General features: G+C 42.2%; 1 protein-coding gene and 1 pseudogene across 1 annotated transcript; both read right to left on the minus strand.

Moving 5' to 3' along the window:
- Window positions 1-5,456, minus strand: Glrx-ps3 (glutaredoxin, pseudogene 3; annotated as a pseudogene).
- A 4,946-nt stretch (window positions 5,457-10,402) lies between these two features.
- On the minus strand, window positions 10,403-17,621 carry LOC134481918 (uncharacterized). The gene is made up of 5 exons (XM_063274735.1): window positions 17,411-17,621; window positions 16,508-16,670; window positions 15,236-15,367; window positions 14,601-14,777; window positions 10,403-10,992 (listed from the first exon to the last, which is right to left on the minus strand). Exons 1-5 carry the CDS (start codon window positions 17,559-17,561, stop codon window positions 10,893-10,895), a joined length of 723 nt encoding a protein of 240 aa, XP_063130805.1. The 5' UTR covers window positions 17,562-17,621; the 3' UTR covers window positions 10,403-10,892.
- Window positions 17,622-25,134: the final 7,513 nt, after the last annotated feature.

Genomic DNA, 25,134 nt, shown 5'->3' on the forward strand with positions numbered 1-25,134 from the left:
TCAACTGCGGTATCTCAATGCCTGAGAAACACAACAAGAAATGTTGGACATCCTTACTTATCAGAAAAAGGCAAATCAAAACGAACCTGAGATTCTTCATTACACCAATCAGAATGGCTAAGATAAAAAACTGAGGCAGTAGCAGATTGGGCTGGGATGTAGAGAAAGTGGAACACTCCTCCATTGCTGGTGCGATTACTAGCTGTATAGCCACTCTGGATATCAATGTGGAGGATCAGGGAACATTGCAAATAGCTTTACCTGAAGACCCAGCTTTACCACTCACTTCAGGCATATACTCAAACATGATCCACATATGACAAGGACGTGTGGATGAATATGTTCATAGCAGCGTTACTTATATTAGTCAAATGCTGGAAACAACCACGATAGACCTCAACTCAACTGAGGAATGAATGTAGAATGTGTGCTCTATTTAAACAGAGGAACAGTACTCGGGTATCAAAGATGAATACACCAAGAACTTTGTAGGCAAAGGGATGGAACTGGAAAACAGTGAAATAACAGAGATTGAAAAGGACATAACATGGGATGTATTTAGTGACAAATGGATGTTAGCCCAAAAGTTCAGAAGACTCACTATACAAATCATTGATCACATGAAGGGTAACATGTTAGAAGGCCAAATTGTGGATGCTTGAAACCCACTTAGAAGGGGGAACAACATAATCATGGGAGGCAGAGGGATGGAGGGACCTAGGTAGAGGCAGGGAAGGATGGACAAGGAGGGTGGGGGAGTAGTAACAATGAAAAGAGACAAGAGAGAAACCCAGAGGAAAAGTGGGATAAATAACAATAAGCATCAGTGGTGGGTGGTGAACTTGGGTAACCCAAATGAAAAATGAAGAAGTCAAAATCTTCTCATTTGCAGATGGCGTGATACTATTTTAAAAACTCTAAAAATGTATCACCGTCTCTTAAGACTGATAAATACATTCATAAAAGCACAATACAATGGGAACACACAAAATTTCTTAGCCTTCCTTTATGCCAATCCAAATCATACCATGAGAAAATCTGGGAAAAATTTCCCTTATACTAATCTGAAAATATAAAATTAAATAATGTGGAGTAAAATACTTGAAATGCAAAGACAAATATGAATTAGTTAGAGGTGATCCTAAATAGAGACAACCTGTCTCTAAAAACTTAAGTTTCTTAAAGCTGAAAATACATTCATAAAAGTAGTAGAATGCAAAATTAACCCACAAAACTCATTACCTTTCCTGTATACCCAAAACAAACCATGGGAAAGAAATCAGGGAAATATTCTACTCCAAATAGTCTTAAAATATATAACAAAACACCCTTGATAAGCACACTTATAAAGCATACTATTAGTAAGAAGACATATGAAGTACCCACAATCCATCCTGAATACATATAAGAACTTTCCAGCTGATGTTCTGAAAGACATTAAAGACTTGAATAAATCAAAGCTTTTATATTTTTATGGATAAGTAGATAATATAATAAGGTCAGTTTTTGGTGAATTAATAAAATTAATACAATATATAGTGATTAGAAATTTTACTGCAATAAATCACCCCCTTTATAAAACTCATGAATTTGACTATAAATATTCTACTATGGGACAAAGGACAACTTTTAAAGTACAAAGAGCTAACATATTTAGAGAGATAGCTTTAAAGAGAACAAAACATGGAGGAAAAAATGTCATGTGAAAAAAATTTAATAGTTACCTAAGCAGTGTCATGTGGTTGGCAGAGCGAATATTTCAACAGTTTAGAGTGTCCAGGAACTGTGTTTATTGATTTAAAAACTGAGGTTCCATACCTGCAGGAGGAGGGACTATCAGAGCAGATCTCAAAAAAATTCCGATTGTTCAAGTTAGTTTCCTATTGTCATAGGAAACATAAAAATGCCAATGTGGGAAAGTGAAGGTTTTATTCACCCCATAAGTTACAGTTCATCATCAGTGGAATACAAGAAAAGAACAAAAGGCAGCAGCTTGACAACAGAGAGGAACTCTGCTTACTCATCTGCTCAGCTACCTTTCTCTATGACCTCTCCTCCCCTTACTAGGGCTGGTACCACCCACAGTGGGCTAAGTCCCCATACATCAACTGCCATCAAGAAAATGCCAAAGACACAGTCTGCCAGCCATTCTGATGGCGTCAATTGCTCCAGAATGCATCATTTAGACAACTACAATTAGCCATCACAGCAAGGTATAAAAGGAAAATACAAACCTTAGCCTGCTCCAGATAAAAGTAACACTTCATGAATAGAATTTGAGGTCAAAAGTGAAGTTTCATGTGAGGAAGAAATTAGAAGGAATTATGACAGAAATTGCACTTTATTTAAAATAAAAAGTGACAACAAGCTGAAGCCACAAATAAAATGTTGGTAACTTTGACTTCTTGAAACCTCTTCTGGAGGCTGCAGGGTGGATGCAGGGCATGGTTGTTGGCTGGCACCACCATGGACCATCCAGAGTTTTGGTGGAGGATTTTCCATCAGAAGCCTTAGCCTTACTACAGAGGCCAGGTCCCAGGTACAAACCATAGTCACTCAATTGGATGACAGATCTTGTGCTCCAAAGACATGGAGGAATCCATTTAGCCTTGACTTGGGGACGGCTCTAACTAACTTCAGAGTCATAGATATCGCAAGCATCTAGAACACCACAAGACCCATTGTCTAACACCAGTATTCTCTGCTGTGCCCTCAGTCACCACGGTAATAATCAGTGGTGAGCTCTATAGTATTATTTGTTCCAGTTTCCTGGTGGTGCTGCCTCCAAACCCTGTTTCTTTGACCCAGACAGAAGCTTCAAGTAAAATAATAAATACTTTTTGCATTGAAAGCCATTGGTAGCTTGTAGTTGTAGTTAACAATGAAGACCTCAAGCAATCTTCCCTCAGTCCTCCTGTTTTAGCAAGGGTTTTTTTTTTTTTTGCTTTTGCTTTTGCAGTTTGTTTCGTTTTGGTTGTTTTCTATTTTATTTTGTTTTATTTTGTTTTGTTTTCCTTTTTGTTCTATTCTTCTTAGGGTGCATGGAGTGGTCAAGAAGTGGTTGGAAAAAGGTCAAGTACAAATTCAGATGCACAGAAAGACCCCAGTCTTTCTGGCAGGTCCACTGTGTTTGCTGCATTAGGGCTTTTTCCTTTTGCCTTACATGTTACTCATTTTCACTCTCTTGGAGGCTTTTATCCAGTCATAATTAGTAACATATCTATCATAATTATTTGAATTTCAATTATCCAATTCTAACTACTCTATCTCCTATCCCAAACCAGAGAAAGGCGTTGAGTCCTGTAGGGTGTGGTTTTGATGCTTAGATCAGGAATCTTCCTGTGAACACTGATCCCTGATAGTTCAATAATGATGCTGTTGGCCAACCAGCTGGGTGGCATAGTCAGGTCTTCTAGTTTTCCTCCAGGCAGGCAAGGAGACACAAGGGAGGAGAAGGGATTTAATACTTCAGAGGGAGTAAGAACTACCAGCCATTTGAGATCTAGGGCTGAGTGGCAATTGGTGGCCTCCCAGATGGGCTTGGTGTAGCAGGCAGGAGGTTAGAAACACAATAAGCTGAGAGCAGATTTGGGTGCTGAGCTATGACTAAAGGACACTGAACAACTGAGCTGAGGGCAGATTTAGAGGTGCTGAGCTGGGAGTAAAAAGGAGGGCATCCTATTTGGAGGAGACTTAGAAGAACCTGGCCACTGAGCCATCTCATCGAAAGTATCTTAATGTATGTGTCTTTTATGTGCAATCCAAAGAGACCTGGGCAGGGTTGATAGCTTGGTCTGCCTAGAGCTTAAAGTGAGGCAGTAGAAACAACACTCTACAGAGTCCTATGTGAGCAATCCATGGGCATTAAGGAGCGAATCCAAAGTCACCTTGACTAAGAGAGTTAGAGCTGACCCAGATGTAGCTTTTCACTATAACCATCCCTTCCTTTTGATCTTTTAGTGTGCCATTTGTTCAAGAATATTAGTGAGGAAGAGAATATGACTCTAAAGGTTATTCTTGGTTGTTAAATTGTCTTCATCTGAGATTACCAAACCACAAAAGTAGAGGGGAAATCTGTGAGGGATTTCTGTTTATTGTAAATTCAAATTTACTTCTAATCTGGATATTTGATGTAGGAAGTCACACCTTAAACCCAGAACTTTAATCCTGATCTTCTTTTTTCTTTTTTAGTCATCTACAGATCCATCATTATTAGGAATGTGTCCTTCTCACTGGAGACCAGAGAAGAGACCTACAGTTCCATGATACTTAAATGTCATAGCAAGACATCAAAACAAAATGTCAAAGTGTGAATGGAGGAAATTATTTAGGACAGTGTTTTGCAAACAAGTTTTGATACAGATATTCTTGGAAGGAGAGCTCTGCAATTTTGCATTTCATATTTGACTTTGCTGGTACTCTGACTAGGATCAACATAAAACTTCTTGGGATTTTCTTAATCTCCTTTACGAATAGAGATCAATGAACCATCAGCTCTGTCGTCTATGTTATTATGGCTACAGTGAGGACCAAGTATGCTAAAGCTCTTCATCTGATTTTTCAAACAGCGTCCTCATACGAGTGTGGACTTCTGTGGGTTGTGGGAGGGCAAGGTTGAGAACACTGGCTGAGAGCTGTGAATGGAGAAGTGGGACGGTGCATGCAGGAGGGAGGGAAAGGCCTGAGTGTGGCTCATGAACAAATTCACAATATCCATTGATTTAATAACCATTCAGGAAGTGGACTTCTGCAAAATGACTTCAGCTGACCAGCATGGCAGGAAACCAGAAACAGATTCAATGGGGATTTAGATCAACTGGATGGGAAACATGGGCTTAGAGGCAGAGACGTGTCAGCACATGATGAATGGAAAATCAAGCCAGTGTTGTCTGTTAAGCTTCTCAGCCCCATGGTTAGAGGCAAACAGCAACAAGTTTTAGCACTGAGGAAAAGAAGAAATAAAAGCCAATTTGTTGAAAATCCCCATCACCAAAAAGTAGTGACATCCTCTGTGATGCACATCATCTCTCAGGGGTACTGGCCGTCGGAATGGCTGGATGATGGCTCTCGGCATGGCCTCTGCCTGCACCCCTTTTCCTAACTTCAGAGCTCAAATCTGCTTCAGCCGGGTCATCAGCTCCCCATTCTGTTGCATGGAGATCAGATCGCTGCGTCTGCCTATGCAGTCTTTCTTTACCTATGAAGACCTGAAGAACTGTTCTCCATCCAGTGAGCTGTTGTAAATAATCTTGAATCTCATTGGTGTTGTTAGTGGCTGTGATGTTCACAGATTCCAGAAGACCATGTTTGGAAGGCAGTTGACTGAGGATTTCTTGGGTCTTTCTGCAATAGGGGCAGGTGGGCTGGATGAACACGACCACCTTCCCAGATGGGAACTTGCAGTTCACAAACCACTGAGCCACGCTGACAGGCTGCAGCTTTCCAGGAAGGAACATTCGGTTGAAGGTACTGGTCCCGTGTCAAATAGGATTGGAAAACCAGATGTCTTTACTTCTGTGGACTAAGATCTGGAAAAACCCAACTACATAAAAATCTGAGGACAAGTTGTGAGGGGTTTGTTCTTTCCTTCAATCATGTAGGTCCTAGGGAAGGAGCTCAGGTGTAGGAAGTTGGCAACAATTACCTTTATCTGCTGAGCCATCTCACCTGCTGAATCCCTCATTCATGGAACTGAAGAAACTCTGTATCCATCAGGTATTCTGTGTATGTATCTATGTATCATTCGCAGAGTAGATACTTTTGTCTCTTGGTTGGAAAGCACTAGTCTGGAGGGCTCTTGGTTGGTCTCAGTAGTCCAGTCCAGGAGCTGCTTTACAAGAATCACTCACTGATCTGGAAGAAACTCTTTTTAGAGGCAGTGAGATCTTCTGGAACAATATCAACCATCCTTCTCCCTTCCCAGTTTTGAACTGAATCATTCTCCACCAAAGGCCTGTGGTCTCTGCTGCAGGCTGCATCCCCCCATGCTGTCTGAAGCTTGCTCATAGCAGTGCATTTATGGTACAGCAACATGATTTCCTTACCACTTCACCCCCAGGAAAGTCTTTCAATTCTTTATTTAATCTGATGGGTCTAATGTACATCGTCACCCAGGATGAGATGGGGGAGTTCTGCTCAACCCTTACAGTAAGAGATGCTGAGATATGATGTTGTACCCACTAATGCCCTACCTGGACGCCTGGCAGTTTAGACAATAAGCATGGCTATCCAATATGTGTGTTCCTACTGGTCTCTAGAAAGAGAGACTGAGAAAATATGCCTTGTACATATGAAGCCAGAAAAGAATTTGTGGATCTAGAAGACAAGGTACGAAGGACTGCGTGTAAATCCCAGTAACTGAGAAAGCAGCCTGGAGCCAGTTGTGTTATTGAGACTTCAGACAGCTTGGCCTTTACACATGTGACACAGCAGACTCCCATGAGCAAATTCTTAGCCTGGAAGATGTAGTTATGGTAGCCAAGAAAACAAACACAGAACTGTCCCCTCTGCCTGCCTCTTACTACTCTGATCTCCCACATCACGGGAGGCTGAATGGTCTTCCGCATACCCTGAGATGCAGCTCACAAGGGACAGCACCTGTCTTCAACAGAGCTTCATCTGAGCCTGCCCTTGGCCTGTGGTGGATGTGCAGGAAGTGAGCTGACAGGTGAAACGTAGCCTGGCTGGGTCTCAAAGTGCAGCTTGAGACTCACCCACTGTGATTGCCAACACTTCCATGTCTCCATTGGGAGGGCAGTGTCACAAGGTCCTCCTACTGTCTTCTCACTCCATTCACATGCTTCGTGTGACACAAGCTCATTCACAGTTCACAGGATGCAGCACAGCTTCAGAGCCCTCATGTCTGGGCACAGAAGCCAAGAGAGCAATGTCACAGTTCACAGTGACAATGTAGATATGCCAGGGCCTTTCCTCCAAGTTTTACTTTCAAGTGTATCCTTTTATTGCAGTTTACGCTACTCTGTCAAGAAGGCCACGTTACAGGAGAGCATTTGGATGACGTCACCGGGAACTGCCAGGGCCTCCTGCTAACCAGCTTTCCTTATGGTGACCAGATTCTGAGGTGCCATCTCCAGGAGGCTCTCCAGTGACACACTGGAACCCTTTCCATATCTCCTCCCTCTAAAGCTAGAGATTTCTCTTTGCTCCATTAGTAGTTACCTGCTCTGAAAGGGCAGATTGCGTCAGGGGCTTGCGTGGGGAGAAAGATCAAGGGACACAGGGTGGAAGATTCTTCTGCATAATAATTTTATTCCCAGATCCAGTCCTGTGACATACATTCCAATTTCCTAGGTTTTCCTGGTTTCCCAAAAGTCAGTATTTCCCTCCAGACCTTTAATTTATTGGATATTGGATTTCATTTTCTTATTGTGCATTCCTTCAAAGCCGGCTTTCTTTACATATATTCGTGGACGTGTACTCACGAAGTCTCTGTTTCGCAATTCCTTTGTTGCAATGATCTTGGTAACATAGTGAACCCAGTTACACAGTGAATATACAACTTTAAATGTTGTGCACCTACTTCAGATGATAAACTTCTGGATCCTTTCTCAAAAAAAATAACCAGATATCAGTGAGCAAAGGACAACGTGGACGGAGATTGGTCCTCTGCAGTTCCATTAGACGTCACTTCTCTAGTGTCCACCTTCCTGAGTTCCCAGGGACAGGCCTGAGGGTGTTAGAGTTTGGACCATGATCCTGTATTCATGCCAAATGTAAGATCCAGGAGGTTGGACAGGGAGTGGAAGGGCTTGAGGTCAGGTGAAAGCTCAACTTTAATAGGTCCAGAAGTTCTGGAGGGAGTCTATTTGGCATTGTCATCTGTGGCTTCTACGTTCTTGACCTAGTTGTGAGGAATCCATGTTAAAATTCCACCTAAACTCATAACTGTAAGAGTGTAAAACATCGCCACGTAGGTCCTTTGCAAATTGCTTTCATTGTCCTTTTCGATGCCCACTTGGCTCATGCAGTTTCACTACCACCAGGTCCAAATTAGGGGATATTGTTGATAGATTTAGAGGTTTACTGGGTCTCTCTGATAGTCAAAGTAATAGACTTTACAGAGAACTGGACGGACAGGATTTCAAGAATAAAATAGTTGAAGAATTCTGCCAAGTGCTGATCTCTAAGACTTAGAAGCAATGGGGGGTGTATTCTAAACATAATATTCTATGGTTCAATCCCTCCTTGTATGGAGTACAGCAGGCCCAAAATAAGAAAAGAGCCTTTCCACCCTTCCTGGACTCTAATGAAAGTTTCCATAGTGTTTCCTTTAACATCTTGTTCATTATTTCCACCTGCCCAGAATTCTGCACAACAAAGACTCCAAACTATGCATAAATCTTTGACTGTTCTTTACAGGCTTTGGCCGTGAGAGCTGGGCTATTATATGGCAGCATTCCTAGTGAGTGGCAAAATTAGCGGGAAAGTTCCTAGCAGAGCTTTCTAGTTGCTCTATGATCAGTTTCAGTCTGGTGTAGTGAGTTTCTACTCACCCAGAAAAGGTATCAATAAAACAAGCAGGTACTTTTATCTTACTCTAGGAGGCCATGTGTCAGTTAATTCAGGTTCCCATAATTTATCAGAGCATTGGCTACCTGTATGCAATCCTCTCTGGGTAAATGATCTCTGTTTTTTATTTACATAGGTGTAAATGTGACATCTGGCTTTGACATCTCCTTCTACACTGTCCAGTGTATGTGGGTATAACATACCTTGCTGATGGCAACTGAGAGAGTTCTGTGGACCCAAACAAGTAGTCTGGTAAAGCTGAATTACCAGAAACCTGCCAATTGTCTCTGGAAGAATGATCTTTCCCTCTGGTGTTCACCACCAACCTCTGGCGTCAAGCTATTCATTTGATTCTTTTGCATCCTCGCCTCTTGGTTATACTCGAAATACACAAGATCTAAGGCACAAACCACATGAAAATCAGGAAGGATGAGCAAAATGTGGATGCTTCACTCCTTCTTTAAAGGGGGAACAAAATATCCATAGGAGGGGATAGGGAGGCAAATTTTAGAGCAGAGAATGAAGGAACGCCATTCAGAGCCTGCCCCACATGTGGTCCATATCTATCTATGTATATATCTACTATATCTATATCTATCTATATCTATCTATATCTATCTATATCTATCTATATCTATATCTATATCTATATCTATATCTATATCTATATCTATATCTATATCTATATCTATACCTATATCTATATCTATATCTATATCTATATCTATATCTCTATCTCCACCAAAACTTGATAAGATGGATGAAGCTAAGAAGTACATGCTGACATGAACCGGATATAGATCTCTCCTGAAAGACACAGCCAGAACATGTCAAATACAGAGTCAAATGCCAGAAGGAAACCACTGAACTGAGAACGGGACACCCATTGGAGGAATTAGGGAAAGGACTGAAGGAGCTGAAGGGGCTTGCAACCCCATAAGAACCAACCAGAGCTTCCAGGGACCAAACCACTACCCAAAGACTACACATGGACTGACCCTGCGTAGGTAACAGTAAATAGCATTGTTGGGGCAACAGTGGAAGGGGAAGCCTTTGGTACTACCAAGGTTGAACCTCCAGTGTAGGGAATGTTGGAGAGGGCAGTAATGGGGGTTGGACGGGGAGGGTACACCCATTTAGATCGGGAAGGGGAGGGGCTAAGGGGCTGATGGACAGGAAACTGGGAAAAGGAATAACATTTGAAATGTAAATAAGAAATGCCCAATTTAATAAAAATGGGAGAAAAAGAATAACAACAAACAAACCAACAAAACAATAAAGAAAATGTTCCAGGAGCAGTGCAGGGGAATAGTGGTGAACAATAAGGGGGATGTATAGGGGATACACATATGGGGTAGGGAGAGGGAAGGGAATGGGGGCTTAAGGAAGGAAACAAGGGAGGGGAATAATGTTTAAAATGTAATAAAGAACTGTATCTAATAAAAATTTTAAAAGTATCGTTCCTCCAAAATTGCTGGAATTCAATAAATCTGCAGTCATAACCGATGCTGTATTAAAAGGAATGCAGAGGCATACAGCTCCATGTGTCCTGATCGCTTTTTATATTCCCATACTGAATGGTTTTATTTCCTCTAAGGTATTAGAGAAATACTTCTCTGTTTCTCCTTTGTTTGTCATTATAAAGGAAGCTAAATTTGTGAGCACAAGGATAAAGCAAGGATATTTTTCATCATGAAAGTGGGTTCCACAGAGCATGACAAACTGTCTACATCAAGAGCACAGGTTCCTGTGCAGCTCTGGCTGGCTGTGAACTGATGATGAAGCCTAAGCTGCATGAGACTTGCAGAACACCACTGTTGCCTTACACTTGTGCTGCTACAGGAGGAAGAACCACAGACGACTCAGGACGGTCTTGTGAGTGAAGGGTTAAAGGTCACATTTTTATTTATAGGCAAGCATTAATTTATTCAAGAACATTTTAAAGTGGGGAGTCAATGAGTTCAATGTATATAGCATTAGGAATATAGCATATTAATTAAAAAACTAAAGTTAACAAATAAATAACAAAACTTCAAACTTAAACAAATAAAACCAAATGCATAAAACCAAACTTCAAACTAAATATCAAATATAACAAGTAAATTAGTCAGCATTCAATTGCTACACAGTTTTCAACATATAACTCCAGCCTGTTGCTGGCCTTGCAAACACAGCAGAACGGCAGGTAAGATGGTAAAAATCTCCTCAAGATGAATGTAGACGCCTCATTCCGGGTGGTTGGTTGTTGATGGACAAGTCGTCAAAAGGTTAAATGTGAGGCGTGTTCCAGGCCACATCTCAAGGTCTTTCAAATGCAGCCCAAGATTGCTATGGTTACAAGGACTGAGATGGGGGAGGTGGTGTCAATCTTTGCACCCTCTGTGCTCCTGGTGGACAGTCCTGTCTCTGAGAGCTGTAGTCCTGCTCTGTGCCCTGGGAAACCTTCTGCTGCAGTGTTCAGACCTAGGGGTGGAAAAGACCTGGTGAGGACCTGCCATGTCACTTATCCCATACACAGCAGCACAATTCAGCAGGATAATCCAGGATGATCTTTCATCTGAGGTCATTCTCTCATGCCCAAGAGAGAAGGGGAAGAGATCCCACAGGCCTGCATATTTTCTCAGCTTTTAAAACTGCTAAAAATTGAACAGTGGAGAGCAGATAAATCCAATCATACATATACATTATATTTTCATATCATGTAGCAATGGCTAAATGTCAGTTGAGGAGAGATATGAACAACCTAGAAAACAATAGGAAGGCCTTGGAAACCCGGCCATCTCTGAAATGAAGACTATTATTATTCCTCCAGTGCAGGAATATGCCTGGGGTCCACTTGACAACCTCAATATCAGCAAAGACCCAGAGAAACAATATCGCAAGAAGTACATGCACACTGAAGTGATATTATATTTGGCAAGAATATGCGGCATGGAAATCTTGCCGAGGGTAGGCATTGAACTCTAAAGCACATATTCATGCAGACAATAAACTATACCACTCCTTTGTTTATGGGTATCGTAAAACTATTTGTGGGGAGACTTAAAGGCACTGGGCTCAGATAATACTAGAGAGCTCAGACTGGAGGGATCAGTACACAATAGCCAGAATCTCTATGGATCACATACACTTCATGGACGGAATGTCTTTTAAAATGGACAAGAATAATATTCTGATCTGCTCCTAGCTGACAGATGCTGAGAACTATGGAGAAAGTCACACACCCAATAAGACAGTTTATAAGTACAGGGAATCTACTTGGGTCCTCTCATCCTGTGCTTTCAAACCATCTCAGTGACACCGAAATGATGCTGCATCTTCTCAGACAAGGCCTTTTGCTCAGTGACCAGTTTTTGCTGATTCAGGGGCTCCTGCAGACTTTCCTCCATGCTCTCCTCATCCTGGTCATTAGAAGATTATATTGCCCATGGAGGCATGCATGTATACAGACACAGACAGACAGATACCCAGACATACACACTTTTGAACTCACCCAATTATATTTGTTCACACATACAAGCAGAGTATTTTGCAGAATGTGGTTAGTTTCCCAGTTAATGGTAATAGAAGAGATCACCCAGTCTACTATTGTGGCATAAGAAAAAAAAACCTGGAATGGGGTAAGTACACAGTGAGCATAGCCTAAAGACAGCTCAGCCAATAAAGTGTATTCCCATGAAAATCAGAAATTAGAAATGTGACATCTAGGCCTGTTAGCCAAGCCTCCTTAGCAAGGTCACAAGGCTGTGCACAGGAGGCTGATTTCAGGCAACAGAGCACTGGGTGGGGGCAGGTGAGCCTCTTCAGTCCTCTGCTCACTGTTTCCCAGTGCATGCAAAGTGAGCTGCATTTTTCAATATGAGGTCCCTTTACCATACAGTACCTGACAGGGGAGCCAAACTACCAGCACAAACAGCTAGGAAATCTCCATAACCACAATCCAAGGTAAAACTTGTACTGGGATGCTATCAGATATAATTCGAGTAAGAGAAGGCTAATTCAAAGCCAAATGCTGGCAGGTATAATCAAACTCAGCCACAGTCCATGGAAGGGTGGACAACATTGTACCTTTTCACTTTCTGACTGGTGGACATCTGCATAATTTTACTTCATGGCTGCTCTGAGGTGAACCCCTACAACACTAATGTGCCACAGTTTCTCTGCTCACACCTACTTCTTCTTCTGGAACCCTGTGTCAAAAGGTTGAACTTTCACAAGAGTTGTACATGGTGTCTCACAGGGCTACCCATTTGATACCTCCAGCAATGTCTGAGGGTCTCACTGTTCTAAACCCTCCTTACAGATGATTTTCACTCAGATCAAATGATTTTGAATAACAATGGTTAAGAGTGCCACAGACCCAACACAGGGTGAGTGCTGTGGACTATTTTGAGCCTCAGTTTCTGTCTGAGGCAAAGATGTGATTCCACCTCAGCATAACTCCTGGACATCTTGTGCTGCAGATTCAACTCTAAGCAAATTAATCTTTCAAATAACAAATTCCAGGCCAAACTCCAAAGCCAAGGTATATTCAACCAAGTTTAGGCCAATCTGGAAAGAAAGTGGTGGCAGGAAATGATTAACATAACCAGGATGTTGAGAAGACACAACAAGCCACATGACCTTCCATTGTTACTATACACCGAGAGCAAAGAAGGCAGAAGAGCCCTCAGTCATCAGTTTCCACACTCAGGTACATGGATTTCACACAGCAGCCTCTCCTCACATCCCTGTACCCTATTCCTGAGTTTTTCTCCAAGTAATGTCAATGTTGATGAATAGTTTTCCCAGTTTAAATAGTTTGAATAGTGATCAAGACCCCATTAAGAACAGTTTAAAATGTAATTGGAAAGATTAGGTTTTCTCTTCTTCTCTCTCTCTCAGAGTGTTTGTGTGTGTGTGTGTGTGTGTGTGTGTGTGTGTGTGTATACTTTTACATGTTTCTAAATATGTACATATAGACTTATACAATATATATAAATACATGTATATGTGTCTGCGTTCAGAAACTTGATGAGTTCACACACACATGCGAAAAAACACACATATACACACACTTCTATATATAAGACACCCATATCACAAACAATTAAAACAAACAACTTCCAAAGTACAATATGCATCATAGCCATAAACATGATCACACATGTATGTGCCCACAGACACAAACACACAAAAAAACACCCCCCCACACACACAGAGTCAGAGAGAGATGGAGAGGGGAAGGGAGAGAGAGAGAGAGAGAGAGAGAGAGAGAGAGAGAGAGAGAGAGAGAGAACAGAAATCATAAGTGAGAAGCAGAAAAGAATGGGGAGGCCATCAGGCTGGAAGAACAGTTGTTGAATACAGATTAGGCAAAGGAAATGTGTCAAGTGAGAGCTTAGACACTGCTATCCCTCCCTTATAGAGTAAACCTGTGTAGAGAATGCACTTCTTGGGCACACTAGGTTGAGAGAGCTGGACAAAAAATCCCTCTAATCCTCACATATCTCACACAAACCCTCACCCTGAGAGAAGTCTTTCCTACATCCCTGTTCATCCAGTCAGCTCCAGGACATAAGCCACAGGAAAGAACACTAAAACACTGACATAAAACAGGACGGACAAACTGCTTCTCAAGCTCTGTCACTAGAAATCACGATTTGGACAGGCAGGAGGGACCATTTTCAATGTACGGGGAAAAGGAGAGAAAGTCCACAAGCCCCATCATAATTGACAATGAGAGCCATTCTTTTGGCAATTGAACTGAACTCTAATCAGTTCTGTGCACTACAAAGATGGCTACCTCATGGCATCCCTCTAGCATAATGGCATGTAAGTGTGCAGTGTGTGATCAACAGATCCCCCTTAAGGAAATGCATTTTCTAGTTGAGCAGGAGGATTTGGTTGTCAATCCTCCAGTTTCTTGCATGAAGCTAACATCACAGAGAGTTTTGTAAATGTTCAAAGAGATGAACAACTGGATGAGACCTAGGAGAGTGTCTGGATAAGGTGGAGAAGGTTAAACTGGTTTGACTTGGTTTATGCTTAGATATCAGGAAAACCTGCCCTTGATGCTTCATTCATCCTACCTGAGGCTGCTTGTTACACGGATTTTCATACTGGCTTCCCCACAGAACCTTGTTGTTTCCTTAATAGACTCTTTCAGTGCAATCTGTTCCCATAGAAGCTCCCTGTTCTCATGCCGTGCTCTCTGGGCATTGTTCTTCAGCTCAAACAACTCAGTTAGGAGGGGGCAGAAGCTGCGGCTGAGACACAAAGAAAAAATGGTGACTCCCAGCCAGTCTCCAACTTCCTCCCACGTCTCCAAGTCCATTACTCCTTCTAGGGTCCTGATCTGAAGAGAGCCCCAGATTATAGTCCAAGTCCACAGTAGCCATGGAGCATGACCTAGAGACAGGTCAAATGGAGAAAAGAGCCACATTCCAGAAGACTCAGGGCACTTCTCAAAAACCTGACACCATTGATTCAAGTTTTTCCCAGAAGAGGACTTAATCCCCATGTGTGCTTATTTGTCCATTTTATTAGAATGTCGCTTGGAGGCCAATCTTTCTGTGTCCTGTGTGTCCTAGAGCCTTCCTTAGACACAGGCTTCCTTGTCTGCTTCAAACACTAAAAAGCCTGATCCTCATTTTACTTCAAAGATAAGAATGGACTGACACATGCTGTGCCCTGTGCTGTTGTCACAACCTTGTAAGTTACTCACCAGTACCAGTCATTTTCCAGTGTGAGGTGTGTACATTTGACCAAAGCTCTATTGACCTGCTCACTCATTTTCTTCATGTCGGTCATCACTTCCTGGTGCTGCATCGTGAGCATCTCAGACTCAAAGTTGTTCCTGTGGTAAGGCATGGTCCAAGGATGAAATAACATTATGAATGAAGGATTCAAGAATTACATGAATTCAGACTGAATCCTGAACTACCCCAGCCTAGGACATGCCACGCCCTTGCTTCTTGGTACTGGGTCATTTGATATTTATTAAGTTTATTATTGTGAACACGGAGACAGCAGTGCCAGGAAACAGAAGGAGGGAGCTGATTTGCTTGAGCTCCCTGAGGGGGTTTGAAGGAATAGACTAGCTTGCCAAGAACATTCGAGGACCCTGTGTCACAATCCAGGCTCCAACTTAAGCCCATGAAGACTATTCTCCTGTTCTTAGGTAACAATTCTCAATCATAGAATCTATTGCTACATGAAAACCCAAAGGAATATGAACAGTATTTACAGGGAAAAGAATTTATAACACGCACCAGGAGATTCCCATGTGCGTCCACCTGAGCAGATGTGAAATGTTCTACTGCTCACAGTGAGGCTCTCACCCTCATCATTATCATGCCATGGAAATTGACACAGGATAATTCTCAGGCCAAATCAGTACATAGAATACCCAGATCTTAAGTGATACACACAAACACACTCACACATGCATACACACACACAAACTCACACAAAACACACTCTCTCTCTCTCTCTCTCTCTCAAATACAATTAGAATGCCAATTAAATATAAGGATGTGGCATTATCTCCAAATACAATGAATAAAACCAGAGAAAACCAATGATCCCCTGTTGTCAGTCCAGTCACACACTGTGAGGCAGCAAGTGGGATTGGGTCCCTCCAGCTCTTCACAGGAACTATTGAACCCAAAGCACCTCCAAGTCAATTACAACAATGATTGGTCATAATCAGAGCACCTAGAAATTCCCACTAGCCAACACCTGTCCAGTCTCCTTAAACCACACAATGAGAGCTCACACACTACTACCCTCACTCCCAGACTGTGATTCAATCAGGCCACAGGCTATGATTTCCGTTTGTAGGAATTAAAATAGCCTGTGCCACCATCCCATTCCCATCTGAACTTCACATTCTGATGCAATCAGGAAAGTGATTTTGACCATGAGGACACCCTGGAGTTGTAGCCTACTGTGATGTGAGGAAATGTGGATTTAACAGAACTTGCATTGTGACTACCTGTCATTTAAATTCTTTCTCGGGTAATCGGCCAGGATTCTCCTGAGTTCATCTCTCTCCTTCTGCATCTTCTGGAGAGCAATTTTGATGTTCTCCAAACGCTTCATTCTCTCCTCTTCAACAGGTGTCGTGGAGGGTTGGGACGATGCCTTCTGATCAAACTCTGTAGGTAGATAAACACCAGTAAACAGGCATATATGTGGACACAGTGTCAAGAAAAACTATGCTTACTCTAAACAGAAGTCTGAGGATGAACAGTTCTACAGATACAGTGAATCCCTGACAGAGCAAGAAAGCTATCTTTAAGCTGAACTCAGCTAGTTCCCTTTTCCCACCATCATAGCCATATGATGACATATGCCATCATAGATATAGACCACACCTCCTAAAGCCATTCCTCTGTCACTGAAATTCTAAAGCTGGCCTAAACAAGAAGAATTGGAGGACCTTCTCAGCTAATGTCTGATGTGAGGCAGGTAAGTCCTTGAGTTCAAACTGCTTAACATCTTGAATCCCTAATCATGTGTGTTCAAGGACAAAGTAACTGAGACCTTGATATATGACCAGGAGAGTATCCCTCTTGGCATCAATTACCCAAGTAATCTACAGGACACTGCTGAGAATGAAGTGTTTCAACAGCCGATCCTGGAAGAGACACTTTGTTATTCTTATAAAGGCTCATCCTGGTATTCTTTGACACTGCCCAGGACACTAAAGACATCCAAGGAAAGCCCCTTGACATATAACAGTTGTTGGTTTTCTGTCAAACTAATGATCAGAAATTATTGTGTCTGGGTCAGCCATTAGGAAGACTGAGGCTCTAAATCATACGTCCTACTCCTGGAAGGACCAACACAAACCAACCTCCTCCAGGGAGCTCCCCTTGCCCTGCCCAGTACTCACTTGACCTCCTCAAGGACCTTTCCATTCGTCTTCTTCTCCAACATGATAGAAGGCTGGCCTCCCTCTGCCTTGGTCTGGTGCCTGAATGGATATGATTGTCCCTCCGAAAGAGACTGAGGATCCTGGAGAACATGCCTCCTCGGGAACCCATTAGGAAATGAAGGGAAATCGCTCAGGCAGTTGGTGTCACCACAACACTGCTGACATCACAGAACATTCTAGTGTCTCCTGGATACAAGAGAATTTCCAGGGAAGACACTACCGGTGATGTCACTGGGAAATGCCATAGCTTACCTGCTAACTACCTCCACCCAGACTGACCAGTTTCTGCAGTGGCTTTTCCAGAGACTCACTTTTGAGCCAGGAACACCCATTCGCTCACTCTCCTTCCAGAGCTTCAGAGTTCTCACTCCTTCATTACAACTCAGTTGCTGAGGAGAGGGAGAGTTGTATCAGACCTTGAAATGGATAGAACATCTTTGTTAACAGCCAAAGGTCTAAAGACCGTGGATGAGGGATATTCTTCTTCCTGAAATGTATAAACCCAGGGTCCATGCATGTGACATATAGTCCAATTTCTACAGTTGTTACTGTTCCCCAGAGGCCAATATTTTTTTCCTTCACCTTTAAATGTATGCAAGTTGGAGTATGTTGTTTCATGGAGTGTGCCTTGAGAGGGGTCATGGTTTCAATATATTCACCCATGTTTTTTCCTGAAATCTCTGTCTTACCATCCCATTTTGTGCAATGGAAACTCCCTTTTCCTGGCAAAAAAGCTTCTCAGGTATAGAGCAAACATCAAATTGTAAACTTTCTGTCCATTCTTAAAGTTAAAATCCCCAAAAGTGAGGGAGGAACTGAGACCCAAGCGAGAGCCATGGAGGGGCAGAATGCAGAGGTGCTGCTGGCCAAGGAAGAGCAGGAGGAAGCAGAGAAGCTGTAGCACATCATGGTGCACTGGGAGCTAGAATTGGAGTTCGACCTGGGCAACCTGCTGGCTTCACTCTGAGGACCTACAGGGTGCTTAACCATCATTTATAACTCAGTATCTGGTGTCTCTCTGGCCACCGTTGGAACTGCATTCAGAGGAACCACAGACAAAAGTCATCCAAAGAACAATTCACCAAAATAAATAAAAATTAGTACATTTTTCTTTCAAAAAGGCATACAAATGTATGGTCAAGTCAAACAAAACCCAAGGAAACACAAGAAATGAAATATTTTACAACAACCCAAGAGTGCAAGAAACAGTATAAAAACAATCTCTTAGGGGTTGGGAATTTAGCTCAGTGGTAGAGCAAGGCCCCGGGTCGGTCCCCAGCACCAAAAAAAAAAAAAAAACAAAAAAACAAAAAAAAAAAAAAGAAAAGAAAAGGAAAGAAAAAAAAGACCAATCTTTTAAATCTATAATAATTCTATATGTATTTCTTGAAATAGCAGTTGGAGGAAGCAGGCTGTCATGCTCTTATAAGTTCCATAGCCTCATCAACCCTTGTGACAATCTCCACCTGTTTGATTTTTTCTTAAGCACAGATATGTGTGAGTTAGAATCCCGAGTCTGTCTGGGATCAGACTGTAAACTGTAGTCAATGTAACACTGGCAATCATTAGCCACAATCTTTAAGTTTCCCTTGTAACATCAGAGCACAGCCATATCTTTGGAAAGCAAAACTCACCCTCCACCAAACTATCCTCCAAAATCCAGTCTCTCCAAAACACCAAGTCCATTCCTCATGCTATAAAGTATGACGGCCAAGCCTTGCATATGAAGGATCGATATTGCAGGCTCTAATACCTCACCAAAGAGACATTGCCCTAAATTCTTTTACAAGTCCGGTTTCCATGATAAGAGTTATATTAAAATATTATCCCAATCTAGACCTGTTTCCCTGGGTTGGCACATGCCACGTGTTTTCTCGAATGACTCCTTTTTTAAGCCAACATTCTATTACAAATATTACAAATTTTCAACCATACCCAATAACTTAAAAGCCAGTCACCTATAGCCAAGACATGTAAAGCTTATTATACATTTAAAACCAAACAGAAAAAAATGAAGTGACTACACATATCTTTAGTACTTAGATCAAACACCATTTTTACTTCTTTAGCTGTCATTTTAAAAGAAGCACCTTGTTACCTGTTGATTCCAAATATCACAGTCAAAGATTTCTCTAAGAGAAACAGCTAACAGCTCCATTACCATAGAAGCTTTGAAGCTGCTGGCACCTTTAAGGCCAGCTAGTGTAGACATTGAGCCAGCCCCCTGGGGAGCTTCCCCAGTGGACAGACCTAGGCTCCTAGCTACATTCCTCCATTGAGGCAGGATTCAGTCAGAGACACACATGACAGTTAACACCAGAGATAACCAGTTATCTAGGATGCTGGGCTCCAAAGGTCAATTGAAACTGTTTTATTTATTTGTTCCTTTCTTGAAAGGACTTAAAACTAAATCAAGGGGAATCAACCAGCATTTAAAGTTTTCACCATTTTTTCTTTTAAACATAAAACACAAAACATTCAAGCAACAAGAAGCACAACCCAGACATACATTGACATCCATGGACAGTTTGGTGCAACAAGGACAGACAATAGACATAGAGGGAAGGAGCTAGATGGTGTCCCACCAAAAGGACTCAGATAACCTACCTAAAGGACATAGAACCAGAAATAAGCACTTCTCCAATAGGAGCCAGCAAGGAGGCAGGATGTCCCTAGGAGAGCTCTTAAAAAGCTTAATCTCACTTTCCTTCTTTTGCCAAAGGATCTGGAGAGTCTGGGAGGAATGTTTTTCTCAAACCATTTTCTCTCTTGTCTAGGGTGTAAACTGTCTCTAATCAGGGTCCAAAGACTAAAAGCATCTATGAGAATTAACTTTGCTTCTCTAGATTTTAGCATAACTCTAAAAGAACACGTACACAAAAACATTTGACCATTATTACCTTGTCCCTTTTTACAAGGTTTACTCACCAGTACCCCAAATCTTTATTTTTCTTTGCAAGTGCTTTCAATGCCCACGGTGCTTCTGTATCCTGCTTACTGGGACTTTTCCTGGCCCATTTTCCCCAATACGTCCCTCCTTCACTGGCCGGCTTCCTGGGACCATCTTGTCAGGTTGTCCTCTCTTTTCCAATCTTGGTGGGACCTCCATTTGATGATGCCTGTGTCATCAGGACACTCAGAACCGGGCATAGGCCTATAAGAGTTAAGAAGAAACACACACTCGGGTCATTCGTGTTAAAAGAAGGCTGTCCACGCTTTACTGAGATCTCCTTATATACCAGAGGCAAAAGCCGTGGAAAAACAATAAAGCAGGTGAAAACCCCAACCAGGAAAATAGGAAAACAGGAAAAATCTGCATCGTGGCAAGTCCCGGCCCCAACACAGGGGCGTAAACAACTTCTTTTTTTTTTTTTTTTTTTTGGTTCTTTTTTTCGGAGCTGGGGACCGAACCCAGGGCCTTGTGCTTCAACAACTTCTTAACATCAATAAGCTGAAAGGCTCAGCAAGAGGAATGGGTGCCATGGAAGGTCCTGGCCCCAAATCAGGGACCGAGAGAAGCTGCCAAGGGTGTAAACAACTTCTGGCCATAGTAGGCTGAAAGGCACAGCGAGGGGGAAGGGAAACACTCCAAGGTAGGGCCCAACAGGCTAATATAAATATATATTGGAAAAACTAAAACACTGTATATGAAGAAAAATAATTAAAAAGTGCTACATATCTAAGCATAACATTCATAATAAAAGAAACTCAAATGACAGAAATTCATAAGAAATATTCATCATCCTTCCACATCACGCAAATGCAAATAAAAATTACTCTGAGATCACTTTTCACACTTGTCAGTATGACTAAAGTTAATAACACATGTGACAACTCAAGCTGACTGGGTTATGGAGCAAGGGGAACATTCATACTCTCCTGGTGGAAAGGAAAACTTCTACAGCAACTTCGGAGATCAGTATGATGGTTCTTCAGGAAGGTGAAAATTGTTGTACCTTAAGATACAACTCCAGGTCTCATGTCCAGATGTTGATTCATCCTAGAATACAGACCCTTGCTCAACCATGTTCAGTGAAGCTCATTTATAATGCTTAGAATTTGGAAATATTTAAGTTGTCCCTTAACGGATGAATGCATAAAGAAAACGTGGTGCATTTACAGACTGCATTGCTGCTTAACAATTACAAAAGGCAAAAAGGAAGCATGCACTATGCAGGACAATGAATGGATCTAGTAAAAGTCATTCTGGATGAGGCAATCCAGACTGAAAGAGACAAATGGGATACATATTCACTGAAATGTGGGTGTGGGTGTTAGCTGTTGATTCTTCAATCTGTGTGACTGTATGATCAGTTTAGTGTGAGGGTCTAGGGACGTGGGCCAGACTGTCCTCATTTAGGGAAGTACAAGTTCACTCATGGATGGCTGAGGGACACTGTCAGGGATAGGAATGTGAAATGTGAAGAGACAGGGAGAGGGCAGCAATGGAGGGAACATAGAGAGGGACAGTAAAATGAGCGCTGTATCAAAGCCTAAGAGAGTAGAAACCCTAATTGCTTTTTAAATTGTTTTATAAAGGTAACTAATGATTTATTATGGGTGCAAGGAGAGAAGTTAAAATGTTGATTGTGTTCATCTATGTGAAATTTCAATAATAAGTAAGTCACAACAGTTATGGATTTTGACTTTCAATGAACCTGTTACAGATAATGAATATCTAGTCCTTATGGAGACGTCTGTTACCATCTATTATACACTAGTCATTTTATTTGTTTACATTTCAAATGTCATCCCCATCATTGGTCTCTCCATTTTGAACCCCCATACCCTCCCAATCCTCTTTGTTTCTAAGAGGGCACTCCTCCATCTACCCACCCACTTCCACTTCACCCCTCTAGCATCCCCCTTCTCTGGGACATCAAGTTTCTACAGGGCCAGTTGTCTCCCTTCCCAGAGATGTCAGATGAGCCAGTTGTTGCTACACATGCTCTACACTATATGTATCAGGAGCCATAGCCGGGACCATATATCCTCTTTAGTTGGTAGTTTATTCCCGAGGAACTCCTAAGGCTCCAGTTAATTGATATTGTTGTTCTTCATATTGGGTTCCAATCCCCTTCATCTCCTTCAGGCTTTTCCCTAACTCTTTCATTGTGGTCCCCAGGCTTAGTCCAATGGTTGGCTGTGAATATCTGCATCTATTCTTGAACAGAGGCACATGGGAGGCTAGAAGGAAGCCTCAGACTCCAAAGTAAGGTAATAGGATGTAATTCTGTATTTGCCCAGAAGATGGCGACATAGGATCCTTTTCACAAACTTGTTTCTCACTAACCTCTTAGTTCTGTCCAGCATGTCAGGAAAGTTCCGCAATGTGCTCTGTGACTGAAGATCCTTCTGCTTGCTGGAACTCGATCCGCTGCGTGGAATACTCTCGATCGGCGATGGGCGTCTGGGTCGGTGGACGCAAAGACTCCAGGAATTGTGAATGAATGGACTGAGTTGAGCAGACATTGAATTCATCTGAGGGGTTGGCATCTCCAGAACCTGCAGCTTAGCATCCATGGATCCAGGAGAGCACAGTGTGCAGGGCTGAAATCAGATTCTGTAATGGAGAGGCGGAAGAAACTATGGTTTTGAAGTATTTGTTCTTTTTGAAAGCACAAAGTGGGAGATCAGTCAGTTATCCTCTTTTTGCAACATCTTACTCTGAGCTGCAGGACATATCCTGGGGGATATTGCTTTCCATATTCAATGGGCTTTTCAGAAATTCCAGTTTCCTGAAACGGCATGGCCCTACTTTGGTGGACTGACTGGTAGGAAGTGGAAAGGTTCTCTGAGGGGCAGATGAGGAAAGGCCAAAAGAAGAGGAAAGAGACAGCTATGAAAGGGCTGCTGGTGGGTACAAGGAAACAACAAGCACATTTCTCAAAGCCCTATTTTACTATAGCACTCTGGGAAGCATAACCACAAGCTGACAGAAACAAATTGTTAAAATAAACAATGCATTCGTTCCCATCCCCCAAACTACTCTGTTTTTAACCACCAAGGTCAATAGAAATTTAAGCCTCAAGTACACCTTCTCTTAAGGTTCCATACCTCAGCAGGCTGAAAAATCTGCCAACAGGCCTTGACCTACCTTGACTATGCCTAGCAGGCAGACCTTCTCTCTCTTTCTTTTCCTCTGTTTGAGAGCAGGAGCAAATGACTTTATACTGTGGGAGGATTTCCATTATCAACAAACATAAATTTTTCGAAGTCATTAAAGCTAGAAGGCCAATCATTGATTGGCAGGTGTGGTCAGGTCACTCTACCTAAACTATCCCATGGAGAAAAGTAAAAGTGACAGCCATACCTGTGTTTAGGAAACAAGATGTCACAGGTGATTTGAGTATGGGTGCTGTGTGGGAGAGAGGAGGTCATGAATCTAGCTGGAAAAGCCCACTCCACTTTTAGATGTGTTTTGAAAGACATATAATAGAAATTTAACTGCAACAAAATTTTGTCAGCAAATGTGCTCTAATGATAGGTGGTTAGGTTTTGGGGGTCATATTGACACAGAAACTGGATTAATGGTAATATCTTGGGAAGTAGCTTGTGTTACAAGGAGAACTTCAGTTATCCCTTGCCTAGGCCATCTACTGTCTTCTCTTCTCTTTTTCCTCTTTCACTCTTCTATCTGGGCTGTTGTAGCAAAAGGCTCTTCCCAGAGACAAGTCAAAGGAGAATTAAGGTGACATTTTTAGCCTGTTTTCTTATAGACACATTGGACTGCGAAGGCTGTGAGGGAACCAGGCGGGAGGAGTGTGCAAAAGGCAGAAGGAAGCAGTGACTGCACTGGTCGTGTTTCCCATTCTGTCACAGAAGCATTTTAAGAAAGGAGGGTTCCATTGGCTCAGAGTCGGGAAGCACAGACTCCATCCTAGAAGGGGTGAGTGTAGCTGTGAGAGGTGCAGTTGGTAGAAGTGGACTGGCTGGCAGGATGTGAATGAGACTCTTTCCATGTGGGTGGAGCAGGGAGCAGAAATAGGGAAATTCTACCTCTTAGCTTCCTCTCTGTGCCATTCAGTGAAGGCACCTGGCCTGAGAGTTATGGTGTTACCACCATTCAGAGTGAGCTTTAAGTCGATTCTCTCCCCAAAACCCCTCAGAGCGACATTCAAAGGCCTGCTTCACTAACACACTAGGCAATTTTTACCTTCCTCAAGTTGTCAGTGACCAGCAGCAGAGCAAGGCAAGAAGGTTGCACGGCCATTTAGAGGGTGGAATCAAGGAGTGGTATCCGTGCAAGCCAGAAGAGACCTACAGGAAAGCTGGACATCAAAGAGCCACACACATTCTCTCATGGATTCTCATGGTTTTCCCAGGGTGAGATTCAGATGCATGTGGTAGCTAAAGGCATTTCTGGCTGAAGCCGGTTTTCCTATGTGACATTAGGAAACAGTTGTAATAAAAGAAAGTTTCAAACAGCAAACTGTTCTGATTCTGATGGACACAAGTCTGAACTAGTCCTGAATTCTCTTCATAACTTTCGATACTTTTGAAAATAAAGGATAGATAGTATAATGTACTCGAATCCTAAAATACTGTGAAGTATGCATTTCATAAATATGCATTACATGATATTCAGTTGCAATTGCTGGGAATTGTACTTTCTTCTATCCCTATAACCACTTGGCTCTGGTCAGAATTACTAAAGAATATGATGACTTGGGCTGTGTGTG

The sequence above is a fragment of the Rattus norvegicus genome, chromosome 15 (genome assembly GCF_036323735.1).
Source record: "Rattus norvegicus strain BN/NHsdMcwi chromosome 15, GRCr8, whole genome shotgun sequence".
Taxonomy (NCBI): domain Eukaryota; kingdom Metazoa; phylum Chordata; class Mammalia; order Rodentia; family Muridae; genus Rattus; species Rattus norvegicus.